The sequence below is a fragment of the Monodelphis domestica genome, chromosome 1, assembly GCF_027887165.1.
Source record: "Monodelphis domestica isolate mMonDom1 chromosome 1, mMonDom1.pri, whole genome shotgun sequence".
NCBI classification, from domain to species: Eukaryota; Metazoa; Chordata; class Mammalia; order Didelphimorphia; family Didelphidae; genus Monodelphis; species Monodelphis domestica.
The window spans coordinates 174578916-174603328 of NC_077227.1; the positions used below are offsets into that span (position 1 = coordinate 174578916).

General features: G+C 36.4%; 1 protein-coding gene across 1 annotated transcript in view; it reads left to right on the plus strand.

Moving 5' to 3' along the window:
* The window catches only part of LOC130457135 (protein fantom-like), a 38170-nt gene that overhangs the window by 5283 nt on the left and 8474 nt on the right, over positions 1–24413 (plus strand). Inside the window, exon 2 of the mRNA XM_056815885.1 lies at positions 24296–24386. Coding sequence (XP_056671863.1) covers positions 24296–24386 — 91 coding nt within the window. The remainder of the gene's footprint in view (positions 1–24295; positions 24387–24413) is intronic.

Below are 24413 nucleotides of genomic sequence, written 5' to 3' on the forward strand. Positions count from 1 at the left end.
AGGTCACAATGCTAAAATTATCCTTTACACATAGGATAAAGTTTTGGTGTAATCTATTCTCTCTCTCTCACTCTCTCTCTCTCTCCTCTCTCTCTCTCTCTCTCTCTCTCTTCCTTTTGAGGCAGCAGTGGAGCACCATGGCTGAGTCAGCCAGCACTGTGGAGAACCACATGGCCAAAATTGGATTAGATTAGGCTTCAATCTGCTTTCTCTATTTTTAGTGATTATTAATAAAATTCTATGGAAAAATAAGAACCTGGAGTTATTGATATTAATTTATATTTTACATATGTGTCTTCAGTCAAGATATGAGGAATATAGAAATAAGTAATGCACGAAAGCACTGATATAACCTATACCAAACTATTTACCACCTAGGGAAGAGAGGGAGGAGAAAGAAGGGAGGAAATTGCAAAATATCAGAAAACAATTGTCAATAGTTGTTTCTACAGGTAATTGAAAAAGTAATATTAAATAAAGAAAAAAGAAAAAGAAAAGTCTTTGTTAATGACTCTCTTGCAAAGTAGGAAGTTGCACATACTTTCCACAGACCTTGACAAGACATTTTAATTCTCTGAGCCAATTTTTTCAGATATCAAATGGGAAGGTTGTAGATAGTGACAATTTTGTTTTATGAAATCTCAAATTTACCCTTTTCTCATGGGAAATTGCCTTCAAGAAACACTCAGGCAGACTTTTGTCCCACATCAAATAAACCATCAAACACCCATCAAGTGCTCAGAATAGGAGTGATAGAGTTACTTTTAAATACTCTGATTTTATCCTAGATAGAATTAGCAAATGTAATCTAGTCTAAAATACCCTTTTGTCTTAAAAGTTTCTCCCAGCTCATATTTGGGTCTTTCTCAGGTAGTCCAACCCCTGGCTGGAATCCTCCTTGTCTCCATATAAGCCAATCCATTGTCTTTCCTTTCCTATATTCCCTAAAGGGTATATGAGATCCCAAGTTCTTTAGTTCCTTGGAAAATACCATGATGGTATTTTCCTCTTTGTAATACATTTACCTGGAGACATTGTTCCCAGAGTCTCAGAGCTTGGCTTGGTGTGGTATGAGTGTTGTGTGAATGCCTGACTCTGTATGGTGGCCATAAGAGCATTGTCTCCCTCATCCTGATTAAACACTTGTTCTTTTGTAACTACTTTGGTGGTTCTCTGTTTTTCTAGGTTTACAATTGCCTTGTGAGAACCCCTTCCAACTTGAGATCCTTTAAATTTCATACACTTACCTTAGTTAATTTAAAACCTTTGCATTCACCTCCTAGTTATTAGACAGGGCTATGCAAACAAAGCCAGATCCTCTCAACAGTAGATTTCCCTATAGAGAAGTTAAAAGCAGTTACCATAGCTATTTTTATAGACCCAGTTAAAGAGGTTTCTGCACTTTTAGATCTGTAATCTTCTTCTGACCAATTCAATTTGACTTATACATTTCATCAGGCAAACTAGTCAACTGGAAAAAGAGACACAAAAATCCAATTAAGAAAAGAATATTTTTAAAAACAGAATTGACCTATAAGAAAAAGAGGCGAAGAAATCCAGTGAAGAAAAGAGTTCCATGAAAAGGAGAATGGACCAAATGGAAAAGAAGGATCAAAAGGTCATGGAAGAAATTCATTCTTTAAAAATTAGAATTGGGCAAATTGAGAGCAGGAACTCTCTTTTGTCTTTTTCTGTATCCCCAGAAAGTGGCACTGTGCCTGGAAAATAGTGGGTACTTAATAAATATTGATTGTGTATGTGGAAATTGAATGAATAGGACCCTGGTATAAAATAAGCTAAATAGGCATAAGAAAATAATTTACTCCAAGGACCTGAAAAAGCTATACAAATACTGTCCCAAACTGCCAACTGTATTATCATTCATCTTGTAACAGTTAAATTAGTTTTTCTGCTAAAAGTATTATATTTTTAGAGGTCTATTAAAGATTATTAGAATTAAGAACAAAAGAAAATATAAAATAAGAAAGGCATGTGTCTATTCAGCCCATTCAATTTCACTTACTACATCTTGAGAGACATATGTGCTTAGAAGTGGAAGCAGAGAGAGCAAGTAGGTGGTACAGTCAGTTTAAATACCCATTTTGTTCCTGGCCCAGGTGGGTATCTCTGGTGAGATTTTAGGGAATTCTGGGAACTACCAAGGACTTCTGGGAATTGAAGTCTGGGGTTCAAATCTCCATTTTTACAATCTACCTCAAAGATACAAAAATTTTTATAGTTCCTGTTTCATTTATATATAGTATATAGTGTGGACGTGCAAAGTATATGCTATAGAAAGCTATATTCAAGGGGTTGAACAAGAAGAAAGAGGTGAGTAAAATGAAGGGAGTTAGGTTCAGAGGAAAAGGAATCTACATTGAAGAAGAGGGAATTTGGTAATCCTTGCTATATAAATGTTTATATGCCAATCTTTTTCTCCTCTTCCCCAGCTAGATTATAAACCCATGGAGGCAAATACAGTATTTTATTCATCTCTTGGTCCCTCAAAGTACCTAACTCAGAGTTTTGCATACAATTTGTTGTTAGCTTGTATCCAACTCTTCGTGACCCCATTTGGGATTTTCTTGGTAGAGATACTGGAGTGGTTTGCCATTTCCTTCTCTAGCTCATTTTATAGATGAGAAAACTGAGACAAACTGGGCCTAGTGACTTGCCCAGAATTTGAAATCAGGATTCCAGGCCCAAACTCAAACTATTGCACCACCTATCTACTCCTTGCATACAATAGGAATTTGGTAAATGTTAGGTGATTGAGAATACACAGGGAATCTTGAGAGTAAAAGAATATTAACTCAAGGTTTTTATGTTCAATGGAGGTATTTAACTTTATGTGTGTGTGTGTGTGTGTGTGTGTGTGTGTGTGTGTGTGTGTGTGTAAAACATATATACTTTTTTCAATTATATTTTTATTTACAAATCATAACATTTCATGTAAACTAGAGAGACAAGTACAAGAATACTGTTTCCTCTTCATGTGAGTTGAGTATAAAGTGCCAACTACATGCATAGATGAATAATAAATAATTATAGAATGGCTTTAGGATGTTCCTGGAAATAAGTATCTCTCCTTTAGAACACTGTACATCAAACGTGGAAACTCTCCATAAAGGTATATCAAAAGGTATTTTGGAAAACATGTTGAAAACATGGTATATTTATATGGTTGAAAACAAAAGTATATTTATTACCTGACCTTAGAGGGTTGCCAGAGAGTGATGGACTGCAGTTGAAGAATAAGGCATACATTTTCAAACATGATCAGGGAGATTTGGAAGGTGGAGTTTGAGGGGAAAAAAAGAGTTGTAGGCTATTCAGAGAGGTAAAATGCTTTGCCTATACAAGTATTGCAATAGTATTTTGGGGAAAGGGTTAAAATGATCCAGACATTTAAATAATATTCAATATTTGGGTAAATTCCAGGAAATATTTCTGCATATAAAAATACTAATTCAAATAAAATTTATATCTGTGCATACCCTTTGACCCAGCAATATCACTAAAATATTATCTTTATACCCCCCAAAGAGATCAAAGAAAAAGGAAAAGGAACTATGTGTACAGAAATATTTAAAGCAGCTCTTTTTTTGTGGAGGCAAAAAATTGGGAGTTAAAGGATTGAGGAATGGCTAAGCAAGTCATGGTATATGATTATGATAGGATACTATTGTACTCTAAGAAATTATGAACAAGATGGCATCCAAAAAATCTAAGAAGACTTTATGAACTGATGCAAAGTAAAGTGAACAAAAGTAGGAGAACACTGTATACATGCTATGAATACAAATTAATCTTGGAAACTTTATGCTAAATTTATAAATATTAGTAAAGTCTTTCACAATCTGGTTACAAGCTACCTTTCTAGATTATTGCAATATGGGTATTTGTGTAGTTCATGTAAATTGTATACTGAATTGTTTCAGTTGTGTCTAACTCGTTATAACCAGGTTTTCTTTTCTTTCTTTTTTTTTAATTCAAAGCTATTTTATTTTCCTAGTTCCCTGTAATAAGTTTTCAACATGTTTTCCAAAATTATTTATTTTACTTTATTTTTTAATCTCCCATTATTCATTCTTGTAAGTGAATAATGACATAAAACCAAAATCCCAAATCATATACTCAAATAAAAAAATGAGAAATCATATGTTTTCATCTGCATTTCTACTCCAACAATTCTTCCTCTGGATGTGGATAGCATTCTTTTTCATAAGTCTCACAGAATTGTCCTTGTATTGCTATTAGTAGCAAAGTCTATCACATTTGATCATTCTACAATATTGCAGTTACTGTGTATGATATTCTCCTGATTCTGCTTAATTCACTCTGCATCAGTTCACCAAGATCTTTCCAGCTCTTTCTGAAATCATCTGGTTCATCATGGCTTATAAGACAATAGTATTCCATCACCAGCATATACCACAATTTGTTCAGCCATTCCCCAATTGAGAGACATCCCTTTAGTTTCCAATTCTTTGCAACCACAAAAAGCACAGCTATAGATATTTTTGTGCAAACTGGTCCTTTCCCATTTTTTTTTATCTCTTTGGGATATAGACCTAATAGTGAGATTGCTGGATCCAAAATCATGCATTCTTTTATAGTCCTTTGGGCATAGTTTCAAATTGCCCTCCAGAATGGTTGGATCAATTCAAAATTCCACCAGAAATGTATTAGTGTCCCAATTTTGCCACATCTCCAACATTCATTATTTTCCTTTACTGTCATATTGGCCAACATGCTAGGTGTAAAGTGGTACCTCAAAAGTTGTTTTAATTTGCATTACTCTAATCAAGGGGGAATTAGAACATTTTTTCATATGATTATTGCTAGCTTTGATTTCTTCATGTGAAAACTGTCTATTCATATCCTTTGACCATTTACCAACTGGAGAATGAGTTGGCTTGTTTCTTTATATATTTGAGAAATAAGGGCCTTTATCAGAGAAATTTGTTACAATTTTTCCCCCAGTTTGTTGTTTCCCTTCTAATCTTGGTTGCATTGGCATAACCAGGTTTTCTTAGCAAAGATAGTGGAGTGATTGGCATTTCCTTCTCTAACTTATTTTACAGATAAGGAAACCCAGGCCAACAGAGTTAAGTGACTTGCCCAGGGTCATATAGCTAATCAATGTCTGATACCAAAGTTAAACTCAAGAAAATGTTTTCTTAACTCCATACCCAGCACTCTATCCACCTACCTGTCCATAACATATTACTTATACAATGTAATATAATATATGATGTATATATTAAATACATGTATAAATGGAATATATAATAAAAATAACATTACATAAACCAATATGTAATGTTGCTACATACAATATACACAATATGCTATCATATGTGTATATATTTGTACATATTTAAAACATGTGCACAGATATTTTTACTTGTCTTCTCCTTAGAGCATGAGCTCCTTTTGAGCAGGCATTGTTTCATTCTTTGTATTTATGTCTTCAGTTCATAGCACATTTGCCCAGTATATAGTAAGCACTTAGTAAATATTTTTGTTTGATTTATTGATAGTATTTTCCTTCACTCACTCTATATGTTAGCCAAGCTGGCCTGCTTAACACCCCTCCTACAATCTTGACATTTCGTCTCCAATGCCTTTATACACACCAGATCTCATGTCTAGAATATACTGTCTACTTCCCACCAGTTTCTCGTAGCTCCTTTTAAAATACAACTGCTAAATAGTCACAAAATAAATAAAGAATACAATTAAACATTTTAAAGCTAATATGCAGCTACAGATTAGTTGTCCATATTTCTATTTGCGCATCGCTGCTCTAGGTCCAAATGGAGAGCAAGTGCCTGCCTGCCCTAGCAAGAGGGAGTTTCCTCTCCTCCCATTGAAATCATAGGAAATTAGTTATTCTTGTCATCTGAGAGAGAAAATGGGAATTTTGCACTGGCTTTCTCCTGTGCCTGGAATATTCATTCTCCTCATCTTCACATAGTAACTTCCCAGGCTTCCTTTAAGTACCAACTAAAATCCCATCTTCAGGAAGCCTTTCCCAAGAGTTCTTAATTCTAATTCCTTCCTCTTCTTAGTTTATTTCCTATTTAGCCTGTACACAGCTTGATTGTATGTCTTCCTTTGCTTATTGTCTCCCCAATCAGACTGTGGGCTACTTAAAGACAGGGATTATCTTTTTACACTGTTATTGTCTCTCCAACCCTTAGTATAGTGCCTTGCTTGTAGGAGGCACTTAAATGTTTATGGACTGACTGACCAATCCATATTGCTTAAATTAGCTGCTGAGACCTCAGGTCTGCCAAAAGAACCTGTCAGTCAATCAATGAGCATTTATTAAGCACCTACTCTGTGCTAAACTGAGGATACTGTGTAATTAGAAAAACTTGTACCTTTGAACTACATCTACCAGCATCCCTTTCCTCTTTCATCCTGTGAGATTTAAAATGGTGAAGCCCATAAACTGTAGTGAGTTAAAATGGTGGAAGATATAAATTGTGATAGATATAAGGGAGGGTGAGTAAATTTGACCACAGAAAATATGTTTCACTACAGTGTCTTGGTTTTTAAATCAAATATAAGGTGGTCGCCAGGGAAATATTCCCAATTTTTCAAATACCCAAGTCAATTGGGTTTTATAGAGATTTTAATTAACAATACAATGAGTAATCAAAGAAAGAGAGAGAGAGAGTAAGAAAGGAATAAGTATGAAGGGCCTCAAGCCAATATGGCCTAGACCTGAGTCTTAAGAGAGAAATCAGTCAGTCAGTCTTTTAACACTCACCACAAGGTCTGCCTAAACAAGGATTCTAGTGACACCAGGCCAGCTCCATCTCAGCTGACTTCACCAAAGAGAGCTCCAGCAAGACCTCCTTAGAGATTGTCCTCCAAGAGCTTCCCTTCTCCAGAGCCTCTCTCAAGAGATTCTTCCCAAGCGATCCTCATCAGAGATCCTCCAAAAGGATTTCTCCAAAAGGATCTATCTTCAAGAGATTTTGCTTTTTCTTATATAGGGGTTTTTCTCCCATGTCACCTCCCCTAAGTCCCTACATCTACCAATCACTGTAGACGCTTTCCAAAGGACTGCCCATCTGAATTCCTGCTAAGTCAACAAATCTCCTCAATAAGTCTGAACCAGTGAAAACACAGCTGAGTCAACTAATCTCATTAAGACAAAACTTGCCCGACCCTTTTAGGTACCTAGCATCTCATTGTATCAATTCTAAAAACAGGTCTGACTCAAAGAACTCCTTGCCCCACCATAAGCATGGATCCAAGTACTTTCTTTGTTTAACAAGGAGTTTTTTTCCCCTAAAGCAATCTTAAGTACGGTTGGAGTAGAGGTCCTCCCATTTCTGATCCTGGCGAGTTCTCACATCAAAATGGGGAATGTTTCTCAGTAGGGAATTTGAGGATTCCTCAATGTGGAATAAAATTTTTAACATTTATAAGTCTGTGAAATTTTAAGGTTTACAATCCCCATCTTGCATGCTTGCGTATAGTATATATAGTTGGATGTTTTTGCCCCACCCCCCCTTCTCTCATGATTGCAGCTGACTTAGCTCCTTTTTTATTCTAGCCTTTTAAAGTAGTTAGTATTAATAAATCTTATAAAATAGAATATTTTGAGTTATTGTATATTAATTTTTAAGCTTACAATACTAAGAAGGGCAAAAGACAGCATGTAGCTAGAAGCTCACAGCCTAATGGTACCTATGATAAAGCCCAAAAGAAACAAGGAGTAACAACTGACTTATTAGTTTTGAAGCCAACTAAAGTTTGCCAATGTCAGGTATTTTGGGCCAGGAAGTTAATAATTTATGGTCAGTGGCAGAAAAGAAAAATTCTGCTATTATATGTGTAAGGAATTAAATGAAGAGGTTGGACTAAATATATGAGAATGTTTAAGATAATACTGTGGGTCACAGATTTTAAGATTAATACAACTCAAGTCAAAATAAATTTCAATAGCTTTATTTACAAAGAGGTAGAACTAGTGAAAGTAGAGAAATGTGAAGGAGGGTAGAATAAGAAGTCTAGTTTATCACTCTAAATATTACTCCATTTCCAGCTCAACCCAGGCAGGGCCCAGTAACTTGTGATGAATTGTGATGTGGTAAACTTGTGGTGAATTAAGCAAGGGTTCAACCCATATGGCCTCCTACAGGAAGGAGAGGTCTCTCTGGAACTAATCTCTCCAGAAGTCAGGAAAGGAAGGTCAGCTTTTTACTCACCAGACTAAAAAAGGGAAGAGATTCAGGACTAGTCTCACCAGAAGCAGTCCAAAAGCCAGAGTCCCAGGTCCAAGTGTAGCCAAAGATTGAAGTCCCAAAGATCCTCTAACCCAAAAAATTAGGTTAAAGACCCTTGCACAGGAATATCATCATCTTTTATAGTCCTTTTTTACATTACTTCCTATCCCTTCCTCCACTCTATAGGGACCAATTGCAGTCTTTAAATTTGCTTAGCACTGCCCAGGGGTTGGTCAGTTGCTTCTGGAGTTGTCATCCACTTTAGTAAGTGTCTTTGCTTTTGGTTGACTAAATTTAAAAATAGGCAAGGGGAGAGTCAATCCCATCTTCACACATTTTATTTTATTTTTAGAGAAAATAAGTTTATTTGATAGGCTACAGTAATTATAAATGTTCTTCTGCTCTTCAAATTATCTGACATTATAGGTAGAATAGAATTTGTGCCTCCATCAATGCTTTCCTCTTCATGTGTCACAGAAAGAGCTCAAAATGCTTTACAAAATCCATTACATTTCAAGACCATTTCCAATATCTGTTTCTATAAATCAAGAAATTCATTAATTCAAAGTTACATATGGAGAATTAATCACACTAAAATCATATCATCTTCTTTCTCAAAAATCAAAGTATTTTACTATTCTTGGCATTCCTGTATGTGGTAGTATGGGCTTTTTTACATTTGCATTCATTGGAAATATACAGTCAAAGTTCATGAGCTTAAAGTTCATGACAAACTGAAAAATTCAATAAATTCAATGCAGAGTTATCATTTATAAGTGTTCCAATAAAGTATAAGGATGCTGTAACCTCACTGTTTGAATTCTGCCAGACACAGACACTTGTAACCATTATCATAATGTAACTTAAGAAAACACAATTTAAAAATTCTGCCATTTTAAAGAAAGGTTGGGATAGTAAGCATAGAACCTAACTATTAAGATGCTTCCCATTATTCTTTGCATTTTTCTTCTGCTGCTTGCTTTTCATTCTTTCAATTTTTCATCTATTTTCCTTTTTATTTTCTCTTCTTCTCCCTCTTTCCATCCAGAAATAGCCTAAATCTGGTTTCTTGTATATTAAATCCTCTTTAATGCGGTTGCCATCTGTTATCCTTCTGGCTCTGAAGTACAAGGTTTCATCCTCTAGTAGGTTTTCATTAAGCTAATCGCTCTCCCTCTGTTCTCTCTTTCTGAACCACTTATGAAATGGTTTTTTAGTTGACAAGTCTTACAACTCACCATTAAGGCCACATCATTTTGGTGTTTACTATCATGATTCAGGCTGGCTTTATTGATAAACATTTGAAATTTTTTTTAAAAATAGCATTCCTTTGTTGCTTTTTCAAATTATTGTTGGTTCCCTAATTTATGCCTCCTGGAGAGCTTTTAAAGCCAGGCACACCCTGGCTTCCACCTCTTTCCAGCCTCCTTCTTCCCATACTCTGTGGTCCAGCAAAAGTGATCTCTTTTGTCCCCACTCACAACATTCATCTTTGTGCAGGCAATTGCCAGTTTCTGGAACACACCTTGTCCTTACCTCTACATCAAAGTCCCTCTTCCATGAAAGATAGATCCATGAGGATTTCCCCAGGCCCACTGAGGCAGAAAGAGATATGCTTTGTAAAACCCACTCCAGATTCCTGGCGAACCTGGAGGTCCACAAATCATGTCATAGACATCTGGCTTTTCTAATTAATTGGCTTAAAACATTCCTGATGGACTGAAATATGACTGACCAGATTACCATAACCTTAAAGTTTTATCTTGGACAGAATGACCTTCATACTTTTTCAATGCATCCTATTCAAATTCTACTCCCGGGAAATTCCAGACTAGTTATCACAAACCTTGAGTTATGTCACAAGGACAGAGCGGCCTCTGCTCGGTCCTGTCCTGGATAGTGCATCAAAGAGAAACCTTGTAGATTAGTATTGTTGAATGGATTTACTCCCTTTTGCAGCTGTGCACCATGAACAGCCCTGCATACTTTGATAAGGCTTGAATACTCTCAATGGACATATAGAAAATACACATGTTATCCTTTCCTTGATGATTGATGCCTCAAGTAGCAAGGGATACTTTTAACAGGTAATCTTTTGCTGAATATATGTTCTTTGTTCTCAGTATGGAAATTCTGTATAAATAAAGCCTTTGAGCCACCAATAAACTGAGTTCCTTGTGACTGTATATCTCAAGGACTTCCCTCAGGAATCACATTTCTGCCCTGCCCCCCCTCTTTCTCTCTCTCTCCTCTCTCTCTCTTTCTCTCTCTGTCTCTGTCTGTCTGTCTGTCTGTCTGTCTCTCTCGCTCATTCTCGCTCTCGCTCTCTGTTTCTTTAAGCCTGCCTGCTTTCACTAGCCTAGACTCAAGGTGCAAGCCTCCTGTACCTGGGCTTACAAACAATTCTCTAAGAACTCACTTGAGGGCCCTATAATCAGCCCTTATCACTTGAAGATGCAACTCATTATGAAGCCTTTTATGCTGCCACTGACTGCTATTGCCCTCCCTTCCCAAATACCTTTCAGTTAATTATTTTGCATATATTCCTTTGGACTTATTGGCTTTATGTTTATACTGTATTTATATTTATATAAGTACTCCAGGTCTCTCCCATTAGTATAGGAACTCCTTGTGAGTAGGGATTGCTCCCTTCTTTGTAGTTATATGTACTTATGGTCTGTCCTATTAGAAAATAAGTAGGAATCATTCAATTCTTTGAACCCCCCAACTTCTAACACAGAGATGGGTATATAACAGATGATTAATTTGATTAATTTAAACAATTTGTCAATTGTTTGCTTGAACACACTCTTCTCCGGCACTACAAACTACAACCAACATTCTTATTTGGACAAAAAGGATAGAATGTCAATCAACAAGCACTTATTAAGTGCTTGCTGTATATCAGGAACTGCACTAGATTTGGGGATACAGAGAACTGAAGGATCCCTATTCACCACAAGTTTATTTTCTAACAGAACAGAAAAGTACACAATTATATACAGAATAATATAAATGGAACAAAAGGGGAAAAAATCTCTCCCCAAAATCTTGGGTGCTTCAATCTATCAGTGAAATTCATGGTAATAATCAAGCACTGGGGATACTAAGATTATAGTGGTATATTTTTTAAGTCAGGGAGAAGGAATAAATAGGTATGTCAGAATGAGCCTTTTTCTGACACCCGAGTGCCTAGGAGAAAGCTAAAAGGAAAAGAAAAGGTTTAAGTGGATGTACAATGAATTTCAGAGCTAGACTAGCAGAATATTTATGTTCTAATTTTTTTGAATCTATATCTATATCTCAGAAATTGGAAACACAGTAAGTATCAAATTCTGTAATATGTATATATGATTTAATAGTATATGATTTAATCCTTTAGTATCTTACACACTATACTTATTGTGGGATCATCTTTTTTCCCCCAGTATTTTATTTTATTTTTTGAACTTTTTATTTAGTCAATTTAGAACATTATTCCTTGGTTACAAGAATCATATTCTTTCCCTCCCTCCCCTCCCCCATACCTTCCTGTAGTCAATGCGCAATTTGTGGGATCATCTTTTTTTTTTAACCCTTATCTTCCTTCTTGGAGCCAATAGGCTCCAAGGCAGAAGATTGTAAGGACTAGGCAATGGGGGTCAAGTGACTTGCCCAGGGTCACACAGCTAGGAAGTGTCTGAGTCCAGAGTTGAACCTAGGACCTCCAGTCTCTAGGCCTGGGTCTCAATCCACTGAGCCACCCAGCTGCTCCCTGGGATCATCTTTTTGAGACTAAAAAATGTCATTCATCACAGGAAAATCTGTGTTAGACCAGATATCTAGACCAGACATAGGTTACTGATTCCTATAGAGATTCCTCAATTCACAAAGTCAATCATAGGAGTAACTATAAGTCAGTTCTTGTCATTCTAAAGCAGGTGAAATAGAGCTTTCTGCATGATACAATTTCAAGGAAAAAATAAAACAGACTTCCCCTTCCCTTCCACACTCCAAAACACACAAACACACACACACATGCACTCTCATACTCACACACATTCCTCTTGAACTTGCTTAAAAGCAAAAAAAGCCCCTATAGCTTCTGGATTCTCTAAGACTTAGCTTGGAAATTTCTTGAAGAACAAAGCTTTTCATTCTGTAATCAGAACAACATTAAAACTTTAAATGCAAATGCTTCTAGGGAGATTAACATAACTTCACAATAGTAACAATGATAGCTCTCATTTACATATAACTTTTAAGGTTTTCAAATCACTTTCCTCCAAGTGCTTTCCCCCACTCCAGGAAAGTGTTATTATCTCTGTTTACCATTCCTTTCTCTTCCACAAGGTAACTTCCCCTGATAAATCCCTTGACAAACTGTAAACTTACCTGGAGCTATGCTCTTCTAGACATGGCCCATTACTCTGACCTTGACTTAATTCCATAGCTTTGGTTGGAGTTGCAACATCACTGAGGATCAGACTCACCAGAGTTGCCCATTGGATCGGGTCTTTAGAAGAAAAGAATCAGCTACAGAGAGTCTACACATAAAAAAGACTCAGTTTCCTGGAGAAAAACCTATGAAAGCACCAATGTCCAGAGAATCAATAAGAGAGATACAGACTGAAACAGATACAGACCAACAAAGTCAGATACAGAGACATGGTCCAGGACCTGGAAGGAAGTCAATGTAGCTGTGTAGACCCTCAGGAGAGAGACAGTGCCATTGCTTGGCAGAGGAGTGGGAAGAGAGATATAAAAGGGAAAGAAGCTTTTTACAAAGCAAAGGGTCTGGAAGTGAAGGAGTGCTTTTGCAAAGGGTATTGAATAAGCAAACGTGCGATAACAAGTGCAGAAAATATCTGTGCAGTCAAACATGTACCATATTCTATTTTTTGTATCCTCCTTTGTTTCCTGAAGAGCAGGAAGCAGGAAGAGAATTCTTTTCTTTAGGTCTTTCTTCTCCACCCTTATATCCCTATCTATAATTGGCCTTTTTTGCCTCCTAGGCAATGAGGTCTAAATAACTTGCCCAGGGCCACACAGCTAGGTAATGTGTAAGGTTCTATTTGAACCCAGGACCACAGGACTCTAGGCCTGGCACTCTATTCATTGTGTAAGAATTTAAAATTTAGGTTTTTATGCTAATATAAAAGTTCTAGAGTAATATTGTGGTCGCTGATTTAAAAATAATATAGCTTCAGTCAAAATGACTTTTAGTAGCTTTATTTACAAAGAATGAAAGTGGAAAAATGTAAGGAAGAGGGTAGAGAAATGTCTTTCCTATTGCCCTAAGTGTTTCTTTGGTGTCCAGCTCAGCCCCAGCAGGACGTGGTAACCTTTAGCCAGAGGACCCAGTGGTGTCTTCAGCAAGGGTTCCACCAATGCAGCCTCTTCTAGGAAAAGAAGGTCTCTCTGGAACCAATCTCTCCAGAAGCCAGGAAAGGTAGACCAGCTACTCACCCAGCTCACTGAGGCAGAGTCTTTGAATCCATCTTCCAAAGAAGTCCCAAGAAGATCCCCAGACAGGACATTTAGGACTTTTTATAGCCCTTTTTTTTCACATCACTTCCTGTCCCTTCCTTCACTTTACAGGAACCAATTGCAGACTTTCAATTTGCCTAGCACTGCACAAGGGGGTTGTCAGTAGCCTTTGGAGGTGTGAGTTTAGTAAGTGACTTGTGAATTCTCTTGCTTAGTGTTAAGTAGGTGTGCTTAAGTTTTTGATTGATTAAGTTAAAAGTTGCTGATTGATAGACAAAAAGTTTGATTCACTCTTCATAACTGTGCTACCTAACTGCCCCTTATAATCTGCCTTTTTTTTTTTTGTAAACATATGATAGGTCAAAGTAAGATGGGCTGGTAACCTTGAAAATCTATGGTTTTGATTTCAATTCAATAACCAATAAAAAAAAATAGGGTTTTCCTTCTGTACTGGTTCAATACAAATGTTGGTCCATTTGAACAGAAGGCAACAGATTACATGCTCCCCATAATATGTAATATGGGGGTTATGAAATCTGCATGTTGATCTCAACCTTACCCTACTTTGGGAGCTTTGTGGCAGAGGCAACTCATATGTTGATCTCTATTTTTGGCCCTACACAAACATGCAAGAGTCATCAGGACCAGTATTTGTGAACATATACTTTCTACTGAAGACTTAGAGTCACCTTTGTAGAAACTTTAGGGACCTAGAAATCCTCTTAGAGAAAAATATCATTTTTTTTTTCCAGAGAAGCAGCATGGCAAAGTGGAAAAAAAGAGAGTTAAGAGTCTAGGAGTTATGTGACCCTAGACTAGTCAGCACCTGTCTTCACTTTAATTTCCTCATTTATAGAATAGGAATTTTAGTTCTTATCTTATTTACATAGTGTTGTTTTGAGGCTCAATCAATTAACAAAGCCTTATTTTTACTTATTTAAAAACCTTTACCTTCTAAGTGTCAGCTCAAAGACAGAAGGGCAAGGTTTAGGCAATCAGGGTTAAGTGACTTGCCCAGAGTTACCTATCTAGGAAGTGTCTGAGGCCAGATTGTGTAGCTTTTTGAACCCAGGTCCTTCTGACTCAAGGCTGCTTGGTGCTCTATCCATTGTGCTACCTAGCTGTCCCAACAAGACCTTACTTTTTTAAAATTTATTTTTATTTTTTATTTGAAAATTTTTAATTAATTAATTAATTAAGAATATTTTTCCATGGTTACATGATTCATGTTCTTTCCCTCCTCTTCTTCCCCTTTCCCCCTGTAGCTGATGCACAATCCACTGGGCTTTACATGTATCATTGATCAAGACCTATTTCCTTATTATTGATAACTGCACCAGGATGATCATATAGAGTCTACATCCCCAATCATATCCCCATCTACCCATATGATCAAGCAGTTGTTTTTCTTCTGCGTTTTTACTCCCACAGTTCTTTCTCTGAATGTGGATAGTATTCTTTCTCATAAGTCCCTCAGAATTGTGCTGGATCACTGCATTGCCACTAAAGGAGAAGTCCATTACATTTGATTGTACCACAGTGTATCAGTCTCTGTGTACAATGTTCTCCTGGTTCTGTTCCTTTCACTCTGCATCAGTTCCTGGAGGTCATTCCAGTTCACACAGACTTCCTCCAGTTCATTATTTCTTTGAGCACAATAGTATCCATCACCAGCAGATACCACAATTTGTTCAATTATTCCCCAGTTGAAGGGCATCCCCTCATTTTCCAATTTTTTGCCACCACATAGAGTGCAGCTATGAATATTTTTGTAAAAATCTTTTTCCTTATGATCTCTTTGGGGTACAAAACCAGCAGTGCTATGGCTGGATCAAAGGACAGAAAGTCCTTTGGTGCTCTTTGGGCATAGTTCCAAATTGTCCTCCAGAATGGTTGGATCAATTCACAACTCCACCAGCATTGCATTCATGTCTCAGTTTTGCCACATTCTATCCAACATTCATTACTTTCCTTTTCTGTCATGTTAGCTAATCTGCTAGGTGTGAGGTGGTACCTCAGAGTTGTTTTGATTTGCATTTCTCTAATTATAAGAGATTTAGAACACTTTTAATGTGCTTCTTAATAGTTTTGATTTATCTGAAAATTTCTATTCATGTCCCTTGCCCATTTATCAATTGGGGAATGGCTTGATTTTTGTACAATTGATTTAGCTCCTTACATATTTGAATAATTAGACCTTTGTCAGAATTTTTTGTTATAAAGATTTTTTTTCCCAGTTTCCAACAAGACCTTATTAAGACCCTACTGCGTTCTAGGTACTATGCTAGAAATACAAAGACAAAAACAGAATAATCCCTGTCCTCAAGGAACTTATTAGGGAAAATATCATATACGTATAATATTATATGTAAAATAAATACCAGATAGTTTGGGGAGGGAGGGCACTAGATGCTGGAGGGATGGGAAAGGAATCATATAGAAAGTAGGGATTGACAATACCACCACTAGGCTTATATCCCAAAGAGATTTTTTTAAAATGGGAAAGGTTCTGTTTTATAGCTGTGCTTTTTGTGGTGGCAAACAAATTGGAAAATGAGGGGATGTCCCTTGATTGGGGAATGGCTAAACAAATTGTGGTATATGATGGTGATGGAATACTACTCTGCTGTAAAGATTGGTGACAGGATGATTTCAGAAAGAGCTGGAAAGACCTATGTGAGCTGACCTATGTGAACTGATGCAGAGTGAAATAAGCAGAAGTAGGAGAACATTATACACAGTTACTAAAATATTGTGGAACACTCAAATCTAAAAGACTTTGCTACTAATATCAGTGCAATGATCCAGGACAATTCTGAGGGACTTATGAGAAAGAATGCTATCCACATCTAGAGAAAGAACTGTAGGAATAGAAATGCAGAAGGATAACATAAGATTTATCACTTGTTTATATGGATATGGGTTGTGGGGTTTTGGTTTTTAAAGATTACTCTATTACAAAAATAAATAATTTGGAAATGAGCTTTGAGTGATAGTACCTGTATAACTCTGTGGTGTGAAATTTAGATTACTCCACCTTACTTGGATCTTATTTTATGGTGAAGATGAAGTTGTATTCTCCTGATTGAACAATGAAGGTAAGAACTTAGTTCTTACTTGATAGTGAAGCTAGAACTTTAAGCTAAGTCTATTTTAAGATCTTAATACAAAAAGGTGTTAAGTAATTTTAAAGGGTAAATTAATCACAAAAAGGTTAAGTAACTAACGAAAGGTGAACTTAACAAAGAAGTGTTAAGTAACTCAAAAAGATATAATCTAATCAAAGAAGATGAGAACTAAAGAATGGGTAGTCCTGGAGAAAAGCCTCTGATGTGATTGGTAGACATGAAAATTGAGAGGAGGGGACACAAGAGTAAAAGGTCTATATATCTCATGTCACTTCGTCTCTCTCCGGTACCTTTGGCAGCGGAGAGGTGGCTGGTGGCAGCATGCTGGGCCTTTTGGCATCTTGGCATGGCTACAGCTATTGTCCAGTTCAGTGGTGAGTTTCTGGTTGAATTTTTCCTCCTTTACTTTCCAAACTTTATCCTCTTATAAGCCTCTAATCTCCTTCAGAGACCTAGTTCTTGAAATCCCCCTGGCATAGGTCAGGCGGGAGAAATCCTATATCCTCTTTCCTCTTCCTCCTTAAAATCCTTCCCTTTATATTAATTAAAATTATCATAAATTTCCAGACTGATTTGGGTATTTTATTTGGAATTTTCCCTCTGGTGACCAATTAATTCAGATTTTTAAGTCACAACCCTAAAATTATCTCCACAGTGGAATTGCTCCTCAACTCCAGAATGGGGGAGGGAAGAGGGGAGGGATACAGTAGGAATCATGTAGCCATGGGAAAGGAAGGAAGGAAGGAAGGAAGGAAGGAAGGAAGGAAGGAAGGAAGGAAGGAAGGAAGGAAGGAAGGAAGGAAGGGAGGGAGGAAGGGAGAAAAGGAAGGAAGGAAGGAGGAAGGAAAGAGAAAGGAAGGAAGGAAAAAAGGAAGGAAGGAAGGAAAAAGGAAAGGAAGGAAGGAAAAAAGAAAGGAAGGAAGGAAGAAGAAAAAAGAAAGAAAGAAAAAGGGCTTGAGAGGAATTATGAAGGAAGGGATCCTATAAGGTGCAGAGAAGGGAGAAGGAATGTAGATGGAATAGAAAGAAAGTCAATTTAGCTAGACCATGGTGGAAGTGAAGGGAAGAAACATGATGACGCTAGAAAGGTAGTTTAAGGCTATGTTTTAAAGAGCTTTAAAAGTAAAATGGAAGGGTTATATTTTATCTTAGAAGGCAATAGAGAATCATTAGAGTTTACTGAGGGCAATGGCTCAGTGCATAAAGTGTCAGACCCAGAGTTAGGAAGATTCATCTCTGAGTTCATATCTGGTCTCAGAAATTTACTACTGCTTAATCCTGTTTGCCTCAGTTCCTCGTCTGTAAAATGAACTGGAGAACAACTATGGCAAATTCATTCTAGTATCTTCACCAAGAAAACCCCAAATGAAGTCACAAAGACTTGGACACAACTGAATTGAATGAATAACAAGAGTTTCATTGAGGGTCTTGGTTAAGATCTACATTAGAAAAATGGTTTTGGCAGCTGTGTGAAGGATAGATAGGCATGGAAAAAGACTGAGGTACAGATACCAATTCAGACATTATTTCAATAGTCCAGGCTAGACATGGGCAAATGAAATGTTATTACATGACAGTACCTTATAACTCTAAAGACTTTAAATAAAATGGTAACAAACATATTTTTAAAAATTACATAGCTTTATCAATATTTCAGATTTTCTTTTAATCTGTATATTATGTGAAATAGTCTCCTGACTGAGATTCTCAGAGTTAATTTTTTTTTTTTAAACCCTTACCTTCTGTCTTGGAGTCAATACTGTGTATTAGCTCCAAGGCAGAAGAGTGGTAAGGGCTAGGCAATGGGGGTCACACAACTGGGAAGTGTCTGAGGCTAGATTTGAACCTAGGACCTCCCATCTCTAGGCCTGGCTCTCAATCCACTGAGCTATCCAGCTGCCCCCAAAGAGTTAATTTTTAATGTGATTAAATGAGACTAGATCAGATCACCTCTTCAAGTGCCTGGAAGACAACAAAACCTCTACTTGAGACTGGATGGTTGAAAGAAACCAGAAGAAATAACTGAACAGAGATTTCAGAACAGACACCTGCTGTAAGTTCTAATTTGCATGACTGCATTTGAATTTTCCATTTCCCTCCTGTGTAGCTTTTGATTAGTGCAGTAGAAGTTTATTCATTTGTTCCTTCATTCATCCTGTACTTCTACCTCTCTGTTCTGTCAGTCTGGGGCCACCTAGGATGACTTCTGTTGCTTAAAATCATATGAAACTAATTTATGAAAAACATTTTAATCATTTGTAATGAGATGATTTCATTCCAGGAGAAAAGATTACTTAGCACTTTGAGAAGGAGAAAGTTGGCATGATGGGTAACATCAGTAACATAGGTAACATCTCTGCAGTCATCCAAGGAAGCTAGAAAATGTGCATTTAACCAGATTGGGGACATATGTATCTATTTTCCTAATGTCATGGATGTTTCCTCCTCTACTCTCTGAGTGAGTGTTCTTCATCCATGTAGATCACACTGATGAAGGCTATCCCAGCTAGGTCAGTCAATCTCTTGATTTTCTCTTAGAAAAATAATGCTCAGATGAATTCTTAATGTGGGACTGATTGAAGAAAAGTAGCCAAATTTTCAGTTCCTTCATTTTTTGCCCACATAGGAAAAATTTGAATCTTGGAAGAATTGTTGAGTAGCCTCTGTGACAGATGGCTTTGGATTACTTGGGAAGGAATCTGCAGCAGCTGTCTAGTTATCTTTGGTCCTGCTGATAGAGAAACCAAAACAAAGCACTCAATAATGATGTTATAAAAAATATAACAGCAGTATCCATAGCTATGAAAAATTTTCATATAGCAGTTCTGAATTCTGGCCAGATCTAGTGCTCCTATTCACAGCCATTTTTGCCTTTCTTTTTCTTCTGTTCCTATCCTATCCTATCCTATCCATTTGTAGTTAATCTATATTAAATCTAATTATCTGATCAAAGGAGGGGGGGTACACACTGTTGAAAAGGAATATATTCCCACTTAGTTGTGATTTAAACAGAATGTCTCCCCCATCTAAATTCTCTTTTTTAGAGAAGAATTTCCTCTAGTTAACTATTTATAGCCACCCCACCAAGAATAAAAAGGTAGAGATTTCTCCTCTAAGGATCAGGCAATGGGGTTAAGTGACTTGTCCAGGGTCCCAAAGCTAGGAAGTATCTGAGGCCACATTTGAACCCAGGACCTCTCATTTCTAGGCCTGGCTTTCAATCTACTAAAATCACCTAATTGCACCCTTCAATGTTTTTTTTTCTTTTCTTGTTATTTTTTTCCTTTTTTTTTGTTTGATCAATTTCAAATATTATATCTTGGTTACAAAAATTATATTCTATTCTTCCCTCCCCTCCCTCCGCCCTTCCCATAGTTGACTAGCAATTCCACTGGGTATTACATGTGTACTTGATCAGAATCTATTTCCATGTTGTTGATGTTTGCAATGGTTTATTTTTAAAGATAATGATAACAGGCACAGCTAGGTGGATCAGTGGATAGATCATCAGACAGAGATGGGAGATTCTGGGTTCAAATCTGGTCTCAGACACTTCCTAGCTATGTGACCTTGGGTAAATCACTTAACCCCAGTTGCCTAGTCCTTATTGATCTTTTGTCTTGGAAGTGATATAGTTCCAAGATATTTAAGGCAAAAGGTAAGGGTTTAAAAAAACAAAGACAATGATCATGAATATGTCTTTTTGTTCACTTATTTTTAAAGTTTAATTTCATTATTTTTTTCTAAATAACAAGCATTTCTCTCTCTTGCCCATATTTCCCTTTACCTCTCTAATTGAACAAGAAGAAAAGAAAGTCCTCATAACAAATATTTATAGTAAAGGAAAGTAAATTTTCTCATTGACCATATCTAAAAATATGTCTCATTCTATATTTTGAGTCCACTGGGATTCTGGGCTATCAGGTAGCAGGCAACATGCTTTACCTTTTATACACTGAAATTTGTCATTTCATTGACCAGAGTTCTCAAGCCTTTCGGAATTATTTTTCTTTATAATGTTATCATAATATAAATTGTTCTATACGGAATAGCTTCAGTACCCTTGAAAAAGTATTACTGGCCCTCAAAAGAATGACTGCCCAAGTGGATTCGTTTCTAAATTTCCATAATCAGAAATTCATTTCTTTGAGTTAAGATATTAAGCCCTATTAAAATACAAACACAAACAGATCAATAAGGAGATTTAAAAAGGATAGCTAGATATTCTCAAATGAGTTGAAGCATAAATTATATCTGAGAGTATTTAAAAAACGTGTGGGCATAATGGCTAAGGTCTAGTTCTGGTCTCTGAAAGATCTTGGAGAATGGAAATGGAAGACACACGACCTATGTTAACCTGGAAAAACACACCACTAACCTAGTTACAAAAGAAAAAGTCTTTAATCAGCCCAAGGGAGACAATGTTCTTATAACCACCATACAGAGTCATGCTCACACACAACACCCATACCACACCAAGCCAGGCTCTGAGACTCTGTGAACAATGTCTCTGGGAAAATGCACCAGGAATGGGAATCTTCATGATGGGATTTTCCATGGATCTGAAGAACTTGGGGTTTTATCTACTCTTAAGAGAGTATAGAAAGAGGAAAGAGACTGATTGATTGGATTATATGGAGGCAAGGGAAGGAGGATTCCAGCTAGGGGCTAGACTACCTGGGAGATGCCTAGATACATAGGAGAACCGTCTAAGCCAAAAAGGTACTTAAGATTTGATTACATCTACTAATCCCAGCTAGGGCGAGATCTTAGGGTACTTGAAGGTTTTTTGTTCACTCAAGGACAAACCTACTAATCCTCCCTAGGGAGATCCAGGGCTTCCTGAGGGTTTCACAAAACAAGGTTGTCACCTTTTTTTTTTTAATCTCCTCCCTCCCAAACAAAAGATGCAAAAAATTATGCAAGTTAACAAACTTTAATTCTTAACAAAATCTAAAATCCATTAATTAAGGTTGGTCTCTGAACTACAAAGACCAAAAACAAGAACTAATTTCCCTTTTTAAGGAGATTACTAGAATGTTAGATAAAGTTAAGGGGAACATAGTTTATTTAGATTTCAGCAAATCATTTGATAAACACATTTTTTTTAGACTTCTTAGTGGACAAGATGGAGAATTGTGGGATAGACAATAGTATAATTATGTGGATTTAAAACTGTTTGAATAACTTGACCCAAAGAATAATGTGCCATCATCAATGATACAGTATAAATGTGGAGAGGTCTCTGTTGGAATGCCTCCAGGATCTGACCTCAGCCTTACTAGGGTCAACATTTTTATTAATGTCTTGAATGAAGACATAGTAGGTATATTGATCAAATCTGCAACTGGCCCAAACCTGAGAGAAATAGCTAATTTGTTGAGTAATAGAATCCAAAATGAGCTCAAAAGTATAAAATGATGGACTGAATTTTAAAAAGATATAATTTTTTAGTCATATTTATTTTTATTACAATTATATTATAGAATTGTGCTATTATAATTATGTAAATTAATGTAGCAATTATGTGGCAAAAGCAATGCAGAAATAATGTAGAAAATAAATAAATTAATGTAGAAAATAAAAATAAAAAATGTAAAAATGTAGAAAAGAAAAAGAAAAATAAAACAATGTAGAAAAGTTCAATAATTGGATTAAAAATAAATCTCCCAAGTACAAGTCAGGATTGCTTTGGCCAGGTGTAGATTGGACTGATATTCCTCCTAGTTTTGAAATTCTGGGAGAGGCAACACATCAAATCTTATTGGTCATAGAAATGTAGCATGTTATAGCCAAATATAGGGGACGTGCTAGAACTACTTCGTAACTGTAGGAGAAGGTTGTTAAATTTTCAGTGTGAATGTTTACACCTGGAAAATGGGCAAATGCTTTAAATCAGGGCTTAACTTATTGTCTTGTTGGTTTTCTATACTTAAAGTCAGAGAGGAAATGCTAATAATGCAGACTAACTTAAAATGTGAGTTTTTGGAGCTGTGCTTGTTAGATCTTTGCTAGCATACCATTGACTTTTTTTTTAATTTGAAAAATTTTATTTAATTAATTAATTTTAAATATTTGTCTATGGTTTCATGATTCATATTCTTTTCCTCCCTCTTCTCCCTCCCCCCCAGCCAATTCCACTGGGTTTAACACACACCATTGACTGTTGAAGGACCTGGACATCTTCTAATTCAACATGCTAATTTTTCAGAGAAGAAACTGGTGACCCAGAGAGGTGAAAGAATTGCCCAAGGTCAAACAACTACTTAACCATTGATACTTTTCTTTAGAACAGATTTTTGATAGACAAAGTAGAAAAGAAGACTAGCCACCCAGATAAAAGAGGTTGAAAGAGCAAAATAATTAACTTTGCCTTTTTCATTTCTTTATAGTTCTTCCTGTCCATACCTATACATGGAGAGAGTCCTTGGTTTTAGGCGATTTGGTTTAAAAAAACAAAAAAAAACCTAGTTTGCTAGTGTAGTCCATATGTCAAGACCATGTGGCTTCCAAGTTCAGTTGAGTTTGTTGGAATGGGCACACACTGGGATTCTCCAGAACCATTCAGTGGGTACCTAAATATTAGAGAACCACATCATGTCCTTCTAATACTGCCCTATAGAACAGGTTTAAAATGATCCCAGATCACTTCAGATAAATTTTTTAAAAAGAGCTAAAGAAAGAACGGTTGGATTCTAATTGCAAATCAAATACAACATCCTTCACTTGATTTCCTTCATGAGGTTTAGATTCTCTGGGCGATACGTGTTCATGGAAATAATAATTTACATGAAAGCATTGCTATAACCTATAACAGACTATTCGTTGCCTTGGGGAGGTAGAGAATCTGAATCACAAAATGTCAGAAAACAATTGTCAAAAATTGTTTCTATATATAATTGAAAAAAATAAAATTCAGTAAAAAAATAAAATAAAATGATCCCAGATCTAGATTTGGCCACCCACCTAATGTTACAATAAACACAGCCATAGCTGGTGAGATAGAGTAATTTAGGGAATTTCAGTGGCTTCTTGTTCAGCCACTTCAATGGCTGGCTTAGCTTTAAAAGCAGTGTGAAGTATATATTTTAACTGAGTTTTCATGGCTGTATTTGTTTCCAGTTCTGAGGATTTTACCTAAAATTCATTTGCTAATAAAAATAGAGGACACTTAAGAGACTTTCTATAGAATCTGTATCCTTAAAACATACCCATCAATGTAAAAGGATGTTATCAGGATGAAAAGTTTGCCTTTACTCTTCAGTTCAGATTGGTCCAAACCTACCAAAGAAATTTCTGTGAAGCAGTCAGTCACTCAAGGGCTGAGGAGTACCTGCTACAGCTTAACTACAGACAGCAGGTCCTAGCACTTTGTATGTTGCCCAGCTGACACATGAAATTAAAGGTGACGTTTTTGTTTAATATTGTACCTGTGTTCTCTTTCAGTGTGGGAATTATATGAGATCATTGCCTCTTGTGGATGATAAAGCCAGAGACATGCCTATCAGAAAGCCCTCAATGGTAACATCTACTCAAGGTAAACTCAATGCTTGAGCCATTCAAG